At 41.6% G+C, this 12,845-nt stretch overlaps 2 protein-coding genes and 5 non-coding genes across 8 annotated transcripts in view; 5 read left to right on the top strand and 2 right to left on the bottom strand.

Annotated features, from left to right (window-relative positions):
• The window catches only part of LOC133452326 (zinc finger protein 665-like), a 46,194-nt gene extending 40,476 nt beyond the window's left edge, over window positions 1–5,718 (bottom strand). The window contains exon 1 of the mRNA XM_061731573.1: window positions 5,578–5,718. Coding sequence (XP_061587557.1) covers window positions 5,578–5,649 — 72 coding nt within the window. The 5' untranslated portion in view covers window positions 5,650–5,718. The remainder of the gene's footprint in view (window positions 1–5,577) is intronic.
• A 771-nt stretch (window positions 5,719–6,489) lies between these two features.
• Window positions 6,490–6,578, top strand: trnay-gua (transfer RNA tyrosine (anticodon GUA)). Its single transcript is given in 2 exon segments — window positions 6,490–6,526; window positions 6,543–6,578. It is a non-coding gene; the product is annotated as a tRNA-Tyr (tRNA).
• A 140-nt stretch (window positions 6,579–6,718) lies between these two features.
• Window positions 6,719–6,791, top strand: trnar-acg (transfer RNA arginine (anticodon ACG)). The gene has a single exon. It is a non-coding gene; the product is annotated as a tRNA-Arg (tRNA).
• Window positions 6,792–7,167: 376 nt separating this feature from the next.
• Window positions 7,168–7,239, top strand: trnah-gug (transfer RNA histidin (anticodon GUG)). The gene has a single exon. It is a non-coding gene; the product is annotated as a tRNA-His (tRNA).
• Window positions 7,240–7,581: 342 nt separating this feature from the next.
• On the bottom strand, window positions 7,582–7,654 carry trnaq-uug (transfer RNA glutamine (anticodon UUG)). The gene has a single exon. It is a non-coding gene; the product is annotated as a tRNA-Gln (tRNA).
• A 1,921-nt stretch (window positions 7,655–9,575) lies between these two features.
• On the top strand, window positions 9,576–9,649 carry trnat-ugu (transfer RNA threonine (anticodon UGU)). Its single transcript has one exon. It is a non-coding gene; the product is annotated as a tRNA-Thr (tRNA).
• A 2,486-nt stretch (window positions 9,650–12,135) lies between these two features.
• Window positions 12,136–12,845, top strand: part of LOC133452316 (NACHT, LRR and PYD domains-containing protein 3-like) — a 92,477-nt gene continuing 91,767 nt past the window's right edge. Inside the window, exon 1 of one of the 2 annotated variants that reach the window (XM_061731554.1) lies at window positions 12,136–12,232. The gene's annotated coding sequence lies outside the window, so the exon portion shown is untranslated. The remainder of the gene's footprint in view (window positions 12,233–12,845) is intronic. The other variant, XM_061731556.1, reaches the window with a different exon arrangement.

The raw sequence follows: 12,845 nt of genomic DNA, 5'->3' as shown, positions 1-12,845 counted from the left end.
CATCTGTTGGTGACCTCAAGCTGAAGCCACTTGGGTTCTGCAGCAGGACGATGATCCAAAACACACCAGCAAATCCACCTCTGAATGGCTTTGGAAAAACTAAATTAAGACTTTGGAGGGGCCAAGTCAAAGTCCCGACCTGATTCCAATTGAGACATGATTGTGGCATGACCTTAAAAAGGCGGTTCATGCTGGAAAAGCCTCCAATATGGCTGAATTACAACAATTCTGCAAAGATGAGTGGGCCAAAATTCCTCCACAGCTCTGTAAAAGACTCATTGCCAGTTATCGCAAACGCTTGATTTGCAGTTGTTGCTGCTAAGGGTGGAACAACCAGTTATTAGGTTTGGGGGGAATCACTTTTTCACACAACGCCATGTAGGTTTGGATTTTTCTTTCCCCTTAATAAAAAGTTCATTTAAAAACTGCATTTTGTGTTTACTTGTGTTATCTTTGTCTAATATTTAAAGGGGACCTATTATGGCATCTAATACCCATTTTAAAACAGGCCTTGAATGTCTTAAAAACAAGCTTTTGATTTTTTTTGCAAAATAAATTATAAAATTCAGCCTCTGAGCCATGTCTTTATCTTCCCATTCTCTAACCTCATTATCTATGCGGGATTCTGAGTGGGCGGGGCTATGATAATGAGGCTCTGTGCTGATTGGCTGCCTGAATGACGCGATACACCGCTATGCAAAAATGGCGGATGCTCCGGCCGGTGGAGTTAGCTGTGGGCGTGGTTTCACGCATCGGCGGCCAACCGATGTAAATCATTCCCGTCGTTCCGTAACGACGGGAGCAGAATCTTAGTGGCTCGTAGATCCACATCACACTGGACGATCATCCGGGCGGCTGTACAGACACTGCAGAATTTGGTTGCTTTCTTCCTCCTCTGAGTTGGCAGGCTGAGATGAGACCACTTTATATATGTTAAAGACAGAAAAAAGCTGGTTTTCATAATAGGTCCCCTTTAAATTTGTTTGGTGATCTGAAACATTTAAGTGTGACAAACATGCAAAAAACTTTTTTTTTGCAAATAAGAAATCAGGAAGGAGGCAAACACTTTTTCACACAACCAGTGACAGGGTTTATACAGCAATCCTTATGTTAAATTAAATACCAATTTAATACCTTTTTCACTACCTTCAGATTTTTTTTTAAAACTGTCACAACATTAAGTGTTAATCACGGACCTTTTAACATTAATACAGATTTTGAACTATAGAACACTATACAGAACAGATTTATAGACTCATTGATGTTGACCAGATGTTTCACATTTATTTTACTTTGTGAATGACAATAAAATAGACTGCTTAAAATGTAAAAAATAATACCAATTTAAAAAAAAATAATACCTCTGAAAGTGAATTTAACACTTTTAATGGCCTTAAATTTGGTAATTTTCATTTATCACTTCTTAATACTTTTTAAAACCCCGCGGAAACACTGCAGGGATTAAAGCAAAAAAAAATGTTTTTGACTGAAAGAATGTTTTCAGACCAGTTCATATTCCGCCTCCATCTATGCGCTGCACCACACTTTAACCATTTATACTTATACTTTTATACAGTTGGTGCCTGCGTTCGCATCCGGTCGCATCCGTTCGGCAACGTTCCTCGCGTAGTACGTGAGGAGAGCCCGTCATACCCGTGGTGACCAATACGGGGCAGTAAGCAGAGCAACAGTTGGAAAAGTGATATATATTTAGTAGCAGCGGTAGCAGATTAGAACAACGAACAAGTTTACAGGACAATATTGGATGATGTAGGCGATTATAACATCGTGTGAATGTGTTTGAATGTGTATGAATGTTGGGTGGTGGTCGGAGGGGCCGTTTGGCGCGATATGGCAGCCATGCTCCTGTCAGTCTGCAAGGCAGCTGTGGCTACAAACGTAGCAGCTGTGGCTACAAACTTAGCAGCTGTGGCTACAAAACGTAGCAGCTGTGGCTACAAACGTAGCAGCTGTGGCTACAAACGTAGCAGCTGTGGCTACAAACGTAGCAGCTGTGGCTACAAACGTAGCTACCACCACCGGGGAGGATGTGTATGAATGAATAATGATCTCTGTAAAGCTCTGGGTGCCTTGAAGGAGCTATATAAAACCAAGCCATTATCATTATTATTACTTATTTATTATTACTTATCCGGCAATCTCAATCTCAACACGAATGATCAAAACAATAAATACAGTTAATTTTAAGTTCGTATGGAGAAATAGATGTCAATATATCAGAAAGATTGACATGGTAAAAAACTATGATGATGTTGAATGTGATCGATTTCAATATTATGAATGGTGTCTTGAAACTGAAATGGTTAAAATCTTTCCTTACAAATAGACATTCCATCTGGTTTATTGTTCCTAATATGATTTTCCAAAAAATGGGTGGAATAGACTTTCTTCTACACTGTGACTTTGATTGTAACTAATCACCTTTAAACTCTGTTTTCCGTCAGCAAGTCCTTCTCTATTGGAAATTGATTTATTGTCATAATTTTACACCACACAACACACCTGTATGGAACAACAGGTACATTTTACTCTATTGCACACTTTCTGGATAATACTGGTAATGTGTTACAGTTTGAGGATTTTTGCAAAAAATACAAAATTCAATGTACTGTTAAGCATTATAATAGAGTGATAAAAGCCATACCAATTTCTCTGAGGTCGATGGTTAGAGAAGACATTCGTCACTAAGGTCTCCTGAACTGAGACAGCTCTGCATTAAAGGTGTAGATTTTTGTGACTTTAAATGTACTAACAAAGTCATTAGAAACATTTTGCTATATTATATTAATAATATTACTTTGTTGAAAACAAGAATTTGGACTTTGTCCTTAATAATTTGGTGTTATTGGGAAAGGAAGTTCTTCATTCACAAATGTAGATTTTTTTTAAGACCCATTGGAGAAATGAGCTAAAGCTCTTGATTAAGTCCTTGAGTCTTGTTACAGAAAAGAAAGCCCTTAAACTGTTTTCTTTACTTGAAATATATGATTTAATATAAGATGGCCCTTGTGAGTAATTTTTAATTTCATTTTTTTTTAATTAAATTTGTATTTTATGTTGTACAATAATTAGATTCTCAGTGTATATTTTATAATACTGATGTTGCTCAACCCAAGGCAAAAGTAATTCTGATGTGACTTTTATGTGCTTTGTTTGTTTGTTTGTATCTATCTTTCAATAAAGAAAACAAACATATTCTGGTGTAAAACTAAAGTGAAGTTAAAGTGAGTTAACAAGGGGCAGTTTAACCTGCATGGGGAACTTTCTCCAGCAGAGAGCAGCATAATCGTGCCAGCTGGGATCAGACCGGGAACAGCCGGGACCAGCCCGGGAACAGCCGGGACCAGACCGGGATCAGACCGGGATCGACCGGGAACAGCCGGGATCAGACCGGGAACAGCCGGGATCAGACCGGGAACAGCCGGGATCAGACCGGGAACAGCCGGGATCAGACCGGGAACAGCTGGGATCAGACCAGGAACAGCTGGGATCAGCCGGGACCAGACCGGGAACAGCCGGGATCAGACCGGGAACAGCCGGGAACAGCCGGGATCAGACCGGGAACAGCCGGGATCAGACCGGGAACAGCCGGGAACAGCCGGGATCAGACCGGGATCAGACCGGGAACAGCCGGGATCAGACCGGGAACAGCCGGGAACAGCCGGGATCAGACCGGGATCAGACCGGGAACAGCCGGGATCAGACCGGGAACAGCCGGGAACAGCCGGGAACAGACCGGGAACAGCCGGGATCAGACCGGGAACAGCGCCACTAGCGGCCAGACGTACGCGTCACGTACGCGTTCAGTGTATTTTTGAGAACGTGCCTGTCGACGCGCCAAATGAACGCAGGATACGTGTGACGTCATCGATGCGTACGCGTTCTGAACGGCAAGCATAAATGAGCCTTAAGAACGGCCCCTTTTCTGCCGAATCATTTGATTCGATCTGATATTAATGTGGGTTAGTGTTATTAAAAATGTTTTGAGCTGTTGCCTGAATTATAGGACTGTAAAATAACTAGTGAAATAATAATTTCACAATAATTACTATGAAATAACTAAAAAATAAATAACTCAAATGGGTCTTTCAATATCCTTTTAAAGTGCAAAAAAGAAGGAAATTGCAACAGCTCATGCAGTAAACAAAACATTTTAGCTTGTCTAATTTATTCTGTCACCAGACACACAGCTGGACATGAAGCACCTGGCATTTTCCAGGAGTGTCATGACAAACCGTGTGTCCAATAACAGAAGAAACCAAACAAGCTATAGTAAATATAGATAATATGTTAACGCTACGGCTGCTCTTCGACGCCGTGTTCATTGTTTGATAGTTTCACACCACGCACGTGTGTGAATTAAATGACGTGACTACTGGTCCCCCAGTCTCTGACAAGTCCGTCTTCCCTGAAGAGCAGGGACGAACCCGCCCTCCTCCGTTTCTGATTGGCTGATACCAAGGCTCTGGCTAGCTTTATTGGTTTACAACAGCGTCAGTTTAATGATCAACATGATTTCATTGGATAGTCTAAACTGTACCAAAAAAACACACGCGCAAATGTTTTTTGTTCTTTTTTTCCCCTCATTTTCCAATTGACGGAAATCCGTCAATTACCCCCAACTATCCAGGACAGCAGAAATAAGAACTTACTTATTTATAAGAAATAAATAAGTAAATAATAAAACCTTTAAGAGGAAATTGAGAACAATAAAATGACGTAAAGGAACAATAAATAAGTAGTGCTAAACAAGTAAAAGGGGACTCAGTTAAAAGCTAATTTAAAAAGGTGAGTTTCAGGTCCATTCAGGCCAGAACAAACAGACTCAGGGACAGATTCTTTCCCAAAGCTGTGAACTTTCTGAACTCATAAGCTCCTAATAATGTACAATATTCTTCCATCCATCCATGTGCAATATTCTTCCATCCATTCATGTGCAATATTCTTTCATCCATTCATGTGCAATATTCTTTCATCCATTCCTTTTCATCGTGTATATAAATATCTTTATATTGTCTGTTTCTTATTTTGTTTTTAAATAGTCTTTTACATGTGTGCACTTTTATGGAGCTGCTGCTTAATTTCATTATATTATTATAATGACAATAAAGGCTTTCTATTCTATTCTATGTTTTAATGTCTAGGTTGACATTTGTGTGTGTTTAATGTGAGGATGTGAAAATGCATCAGTAACATCAGCAGCAGCAACAAACCTCTAAACATCAAGTAGGAACTTATTTAGTTTACTTTTTACAGTTAAGATTGAATTGCTCTCCCATTTAAAATATATAACTGGATCTTATTTGATCCCAGGGCGACATGATGTTAATGAGCAAACGCTCTCCATGCGACGTCTCTACGATTTAAGGTTGATTTATGGTTCCGCGTTACACCGACGCAGACCTACGCCGTAGGCTCTGCGTCGGTGTAACGCGGAACCATAAATCAACCTTTAGGTTCGGTTCGTCAGCAGGAAACAGACGGACCGAGAACGAGCGGGTTCTGGTTCTGGTTCTGGTTCTGGTTCTGGTTCTGGTTCTGGACCCGAACACTGACCTGCAGACCAGCAGCTTTAGTCCTGCTGGATGAGGAGTCCTGGTCCTGGTTCTGGTCCTGGTTCTGGTCCATCTCCTGGTTCTGGTTCTGGTCCCGGTCCGTCTGCAAACACGTGACCTCCACTCGAGCGTTGCTGCTGAAAATGTGGATTAAACTCTCCCCCACTCCGGTTGTTTCCTGTATCTGTGTCACGTGACTGTCCCGCCCCTTTAGGAGACTGATGCTGCGTTCCATTTACCTCGGAAGTCGGAACTCGGAACTGGGAATGACGTCACAGCCGAGTTATCAGCGTTCCAGTTACAAAGTAGGTAAACAAGTTTGTAGTTCGCATATACCACATGAAAAATGTAAATTACACTATAGCAGCATATATATGCCGAACAATACTTGTATACGACTGATTTAGTGTGACCAAAACTAGAATGAAGTGCTACGAATTTTTACAGAGCTCTCTTCTACTGTTTACAACCGGGGCAGCCATCTTGGAATGTGAACTCGGGGGTGGTGAAGACTCTCCCACTTTCCCAGTGGGAAATCCCACTTCGAGGGGCGTTCCAGTTGAAAATCCCGACTAAGAACTGGGAAATCCCCACTTCCGAGGACAAATGGAACGCGGCATAATATAATAATAATACATAGCTCTGCTCAGAGTCGTCGGTCACTGCAGAAATGCCAAAGTAATTTTCCCATCGGATAAAATGAAGTTTAAAACTAAAATAAAACTAGCTTCTTTGCTTAATAATACTGTTATTGTTATTATTGAAGTCTTTTTGGAAGGGAAAAAAGAATATTTGACTGATCCGATGATCTTGTACTGGGTTGATGTACACGTTTCTTCTTCTGTGTCATTTATTTATTTACTTGCTTTTTTTCATTTGTCTCTGTGTAACATGAGCTGTCGACATGCATCCTCCTTCGATAGCTCAGTTGGTAGAGCGGAGGACTGTAGAACCAGTAAAACAGGTATCCTTAGGTCGCTGGTTCAACTCCGGCTCGAAGGACTGCAATTATTTTTCAGCTGCCCAGAGCGGGACTCTATTTCATCACTGTACTCGGCTATGGCTTTGGCCACTCCCATCTACTTTGGTTGGGACATCTGAGTTGTTACACCACGTGTGTTTCCGCATGTTACAATCAAAAAGGGCTAGTGGCGCAATGGATAACGCGTCTGAGTACGGATCAGAAGATTCTAGGTTCAACTCCTGGCTAGCTCAAAACATCCTAATCTTTAATACTCTCCCAGTCACAACCTTGGTAGTGTACACGGTTCTTCTTCTGTGTCATTTATTTACTTGCTTTTTTCATTTGTCTCTGTGTATGCCCGGAAATGTACACTTCAAAGGTGCCGCAGGATAGGCCGTCTTCCATAATGTTTCCAAAGCTGCCCCGGCTCATGCATTATGTTTGTCTTTCATGGGAGCTCTTTTATTCTTCTCTTCCTTCCTCATATCTCATTCGAAGCACATGCCCTTACCTGACGACAGGGGCGGCACACCTCCGTAAACTCTTCTTCCAACCTCACACTGTGTTCACTGACATAACTGCAGAAACCGAGCACATATCTAAAGCTGGGTACACGTACCCTTTCAAGCTGTGATCGTATAGTGGTGAGTACTCTGCGTTGTGGCCGCAGGAACCCCGGTTCGAATCCGGGTCACAGCACCCCTGTGGCAGCAAGAGTGCTTCTCTAATTTATGGAAAAAGAAAGAAAAGGTGCCTGGGATGGATTTGGTGCGTTTTGTCTCTCGCTCCAACATACAGTAGGTTGTAAATCACGGCATAGATCCATCAGAATGTTTTTGGGGAAGCGGTACCTGCTGAGAAGCCGCTCTGTCTCTCACAGCACAGAGCGCACGGTTCAAGAAAATAAATAAATAAAATCACTGATCACTGTGACTCTTTTAATGGGTTGTATTTGTAGTTTCACTGTTCTACCACAAGATTTTGTGTGTACACATGGTCAGACTTGTGCTTACATTTACATGCGTTCCTACGCACGCTCTATAACCACAGAGGGACTCGAACCCTCAATCTTCTGATCCAAAGTCAGACGCCTTGTCCATTAGGCCATGTGGTCCACGAGTTTCTCCTCTTTCTCATTCCATTGTTGGGGAGAAAACACCAACATGGAGACGAGGTGACCGAGAGGTTAAGTGAAGTATGAATCATCCACGTTATCCACAACGTTGTAACGTTGCAAATGTTTCCAAATGTAGTGGGTGTTTTGAACACACCCAGGACGCTCAGTCAGGCTCCCTTCAGCTCCTCCCTCTGCTGCCCAGGTGCAGCATATCAGCTTCATCTGGACCAGTTGAAGAATTTGTAGGCAATGCACCCACACTCAATGTAAATAATCTTTAAACTTTATGGTGAATGAAAACTGCTGATCAGCTCTGTTTTATAAAGAAAATGTTTACATGAATAAAATAAGAATAACAAGAAAATAACACAACAAATGTTGAAGCACAACAGCCATGAAGACCATTTCTACAAGTGTTTGAACCAGCATTTTTATATGCCTCATACCTGTTTAGATGTTTTTGTATAAGATTAAGGAAGAAGAACAACAGCAGAGGGCGCTGTTGCTACATTTGGTAACGTGCACAATTCAGAGTTGGTCCTGGCTACTTTTACACCCTGGGTGAACTGTCCAACAATCAGATAAATGAATCACTGTGTGAGAGGAGAAGGTGAAGACTTGATTCAAACATGTGGAAGAATCCTTTCCTCAGCCCTAGTGGCCTAATGGATAAGGCACTGGCCTCCTAAGCCAGGGATTGTGGATTCCAGTCCCACCTAGGGTGGCAATGTTTAAAATTGCTCAATGCAAGACTGAGTTAAAATCTTCACATCCTAATTTCAATACAGCAAGATTTGCACTTTCATTCAATCATTACTGATTGAACCTCAGAAGTTTTTTTTTTTCTAACTTACTATGCCTGTTGTTTCGATTGTCAAACAAACTTGACACCTTTGTACATTTTAATGCCTTTTATATATTTAATTTCGTTGATGAATTGTCTCTTTCTAGGTCATGGTCTCTGCAGGGTCTCATACAGTGTGTAGAGTTATACAAGATACAATAATACAAGATACAAATACAAGAAGAGTTGGAGGAGTTTCCACCTTGTGGCACAGGGGAATAACAGCAAAGTATTGAAGTCATAACTGACTAAAAGGAGAGGAACCAGACATTACCCCGCTCTAAAGCAGTCCACATCTCTTAGAAGAACTTTAAGAATTGAATGTATGAATTAAGTTTGGTAAAGAAACCTTCAATGTGATTTTTTTGTCTTATGAAGCTTCATGTCATTTCTCCATTTCACCACCATGGTTGAACTGTCAATGTCTTTAAAACATGTTGTTGTTGTTTTTTGTGCTTTGTAAATGACATCAGGTGCTTTATTATAAGACATGGGTTATGGTCCAGCAGCATCCGCTGAGCCACTCTGCTGTACAACCAGGTTGTGACTCAGACACACAATCCCTGACTTTGGGGGAGGCTCTTTCCCTTTTGACCACTGGAACCAAATCTGTCAGACACACCACGTAAAGAAATACACATTTGGTCATGAAGAATTGCAGTGCCTCACCTTGTGGCACAAGTGAAGATAAAACTGACATAAAACTGACAACAATTGTTGGTATAATTGATCACATACTGGCAGAATTGAAGCCTGAATTATAATTCTGGTTCCAGCAAAAATCAGACCAGCTTAAAGTCTTGAGTTATTCAAATCTAATAACAACATCAGATCTTTGCTGGAACACACAAGACCTGCTTTAACTGAACCCTTTTCAGGGCAGGTAACCATATGTGGTAAGTATAAAAGTTACCATCCTTCATAGCTCTGTTACTTCACATAAAGCCAGGACAGTAGTGGAACAGGTTTGTGTACTAAATATATCACAGTGAGGTGAAATAAAGCTGCTCCAGAGGTAGAATGAACTTGTTGTGTCAACAGGGTTTTTATAACAAGTTGAAGACATGTGTTGAGGGCCCTGTGGCTTAGTTGGTCAAAGCATCTGTCTTGTAAACAGGAGATCCTGGGTTCAAATCCCAGCAGAGCCTTTAAACTCATGAAGACAAAGGTAAGGATGTAACTCCTGTAATGTTTAAAACCATGGTTTTCCACACGGTTGGATAAAGTCTGGATAAAGTCTTCTCCTCTGTTAGGGAGGAAACTGTTTGTCAACAATTACAATGTTTTTCAGTGTAGTAAGTGCTCATCAGTCAATTGTCGTTGGCTGACCGTCACTGCCAGGGGTTCTTGAGAAAGCTTTAAACCAGTCAGGAGTGGGTAGAAAGAGAGAGCTCTGTTCATTCAAATGTCAATTATCAATCTTCTCCAAGTCTATGGTCTCTTTTTAAGAGGATGCCTCTCTGGTGATCTGCCAGGCCCGTTAAAGCTTTGTTGTGTTTCCTTGACGTGCATAAAGCTTGTACAAGGTTGAAAAATGGAATGGCGACCGCCATCCAGCACATGGGTCTTGAACGTGTTAACCTTCGGCTTATGTACGTCACCCAAGCACACCTCTCCTATCACCACTCAGCCCAGATCCAGACGTTGGGCAAAGGGAGCATCATGTGTTCCGTTTATCTGCCGCCTGACCTTGTGTGCTCTGAGCACGTCTCTTCAGAGTAGCAGAAGTAGTTCAGCCTCTGGGTCCAGCTCTGGAATGTGTTTGGCAATATGAAGGAGATGAGGCTGGTGCAAAACTGCGCTGGGTGTTGGAATCTCCATCCGGTTGTTGGGGATCTCAGGACACTAAAGGAGTGGTGGAAGGGACATGAGGACTTTGCTATCCAGTGACTCGATTTGGTATCCCTCTGCCTTCTTGCCATATGTTTCTATAATGCCAGAGCAAGTTCTGAGATGATACGAGAATGGTTCGCTCTCCACACTGAACACCTCGAAGAACTCTGGTCTAGCTAAGGAACGATTGCTTTGGTCATCAAGAATTACGTAGGCTTTGATGGCTTTGTTCTTGAAACCCTTGGGATAAATCTTTACAAGGCAGATCTTAGAGCATGAATGACCCCACTGACCTAGGCCAGAAACTTCAGTGCAGCTTGTCGTAACATCAGTCACATTAGAATAATCTCCCCGCCATTCTCTTGTGGATGTGGAGGAGCGTTGACGCTTTGAGGTGATGGGCCGAGATGCATGGCTGCATCATGATAGGTGCTGTCACATTCAAAGCACTTCACAGAAAATTTGCAGTCCTTGGCAAGGTGGGAGGTCGAACCACAACACTTGAAACATATTCCTTTCTCTTTCAGGAAGGCCTTTCTGTCCTCGAGGAATGTTTGTTTCTGAATGTCCTGCGTTTTGTAAGCGGATGCGGTTTGTTGTGTAGTGGGCAGTTCTTGTTAGGGTCGTTGTTGGTCATAGAGACATCTGTTTTGTGTACTGTGATGGGTTTGTTGGTATTAAAGTTCTTCACAGTGAATTTATCTGGTTTTGCGAGGGCCGTGTTGTTGCAAGAAGCTAGGGTCATTTCGTTTCTTTGCCTCATTGCACACAAAAGCACAAAAATAGTCAAAGGGAGGGAAGCGGCCATGATTTGTAGCTGTCAATGACATGGAGCCAAGGTGGATCTTTTCCCTTTCATTTTTAGGGCCAAAAATGATCACCTCTGTCTTTTCTGCATTTAACTGGAGAAAATTCTGGCACATCCGCTCATTAATTTGGTGAATACAGTTACTCAATGAGAGTAGGGAACTGTAGTCAAATGGTGTTGGAGTTGTGTGTCATCGGCATAAGTATGGTAGGAAATGTTGTGATGTTCCATAATCTGAGCTAGGGGTAGCATATAGATGTTGAATAGAAGCGGTCAGAGAATGGACCCTTAAGGAACCCCACATGTGATGTTGGTTCTCTTAGACTCATGGTTTCCAATTGACACACAAAAGGCCCTATCTTGTAAGTAAGATTTAAACCATTGAAGCACAGTGCCGATAAGTCCCAGCCACTTTTCCAGTCTGATGAGAAGAATGTTATGATCAACTGTGTCAAATGCAGCACTCAGATCCAGTAATACCAGAACAGAACCAGAACAGATGCCTGCATCATTATTCAGATGAATATCATTTAAGACTTTGATGAGTACAGTCTCAGTGCTGTGGTTTGGCCGAAATCCAGACTGAAATGCGCTAAAAAGATTGTTTTGCATCATAAAAGCATGAATTTGCTGGAAAAAGACCTTTTCAATGATTTTCCCCAAAAATGGCAGATTTAATATTGGCCTATAGTTACTAAGTGTTGTAGCATCCAGATTTGATTTTTTAGAGGAGGTTTTATTACTGCAGTTTTCAAGGCCTGGGGAAACTGGCCTGTTTGAAAAGAAGTATTTATTATCTGCAGTATATCCGGAGCTATACGGTTAAAAACTGTTTTAAAAAAGTTCGAAGGCAGAATATCGAGACGGCATGTTGTGGGGTTTCATTTTGAAACTGTTTCCGTTAGGCATTTCTGATGAGATCCGTCATTAGACTCTTCCTTCCCCTACCTATCCATCCTCCTCCTCCTCCTCCTCCTCCTCCACAGTTGCAGCTGTGACTCATTCCAGGATCAGTTCAGTTGCGTCTCAGTGGGTTTTGTTCAGACTGCAGAATCTTCAGCTTCAACTCTTTGGACTGTTTGAAGAAACTGTAAGTTTGAACTTTCTCGATTGTTTCTACTCCGTCATGGTTGGAGAAGGTTTTCACTGCAGACTTTGATAATTCTTGTGTCTGAAGACAAATCTATATGATTGTTAGATGACAATATTATAATTTGATTTATTTTCGATCTGTTGTAGCCGTTTTGTATAAATGTGATTTGTGTTTAAGTTGATTAATACCTTTTGTAAGATTACTTTGGTTTCATATTTGTTCAAACCAGTGACTAGTCACAAAGCAGAATATTGCATTTCTATTGGCTGCTGTATGTAGAATAAACATACGGTAACTCAGTGTAAGTTTACAAGTCACTGGACCTTTGAGCAACACAGTCAACACAGTCTATTTTATTTATAAAAGTTAAGGATTTGCTTCTGTATTTTGTATTACTTTTCAGTTTGTGAAGTAAACATACAAAAGAAGAACTTTGCGTTAAGACCTCATCGGTTTGCTGCGTGCAAAAAACGTTATGGTCCAAAGCTTGTGAGGCAGCAAAGCTGCTGCAACCACAGATCAGAGACAAGCAAACGCCCCCTTACCCAGCACTCTGGACTCTGAACTCTGTCAATCATCACACCTCATCTCACATATTGCTTGTTTGCAC

Source organism: Cololabis saira, chromosome 10 (genome assembly GCF_033807715.1).
Source record: "Cololabis saira isolate AMF1-May2022 chromosome 10, fColSai1.1, whole genome shotgun sequence".
Lineage (NCBI taxonomy): Eukaryota > Metazoa > Chordata > Actinopteri > Beloniformes > Belonidae > Cololabis > Cololabis saira.
Note: the sequence above shows the minus strand (reverse complement) of the source record. Positions and strands in the feature narration are given on the sequence as shown.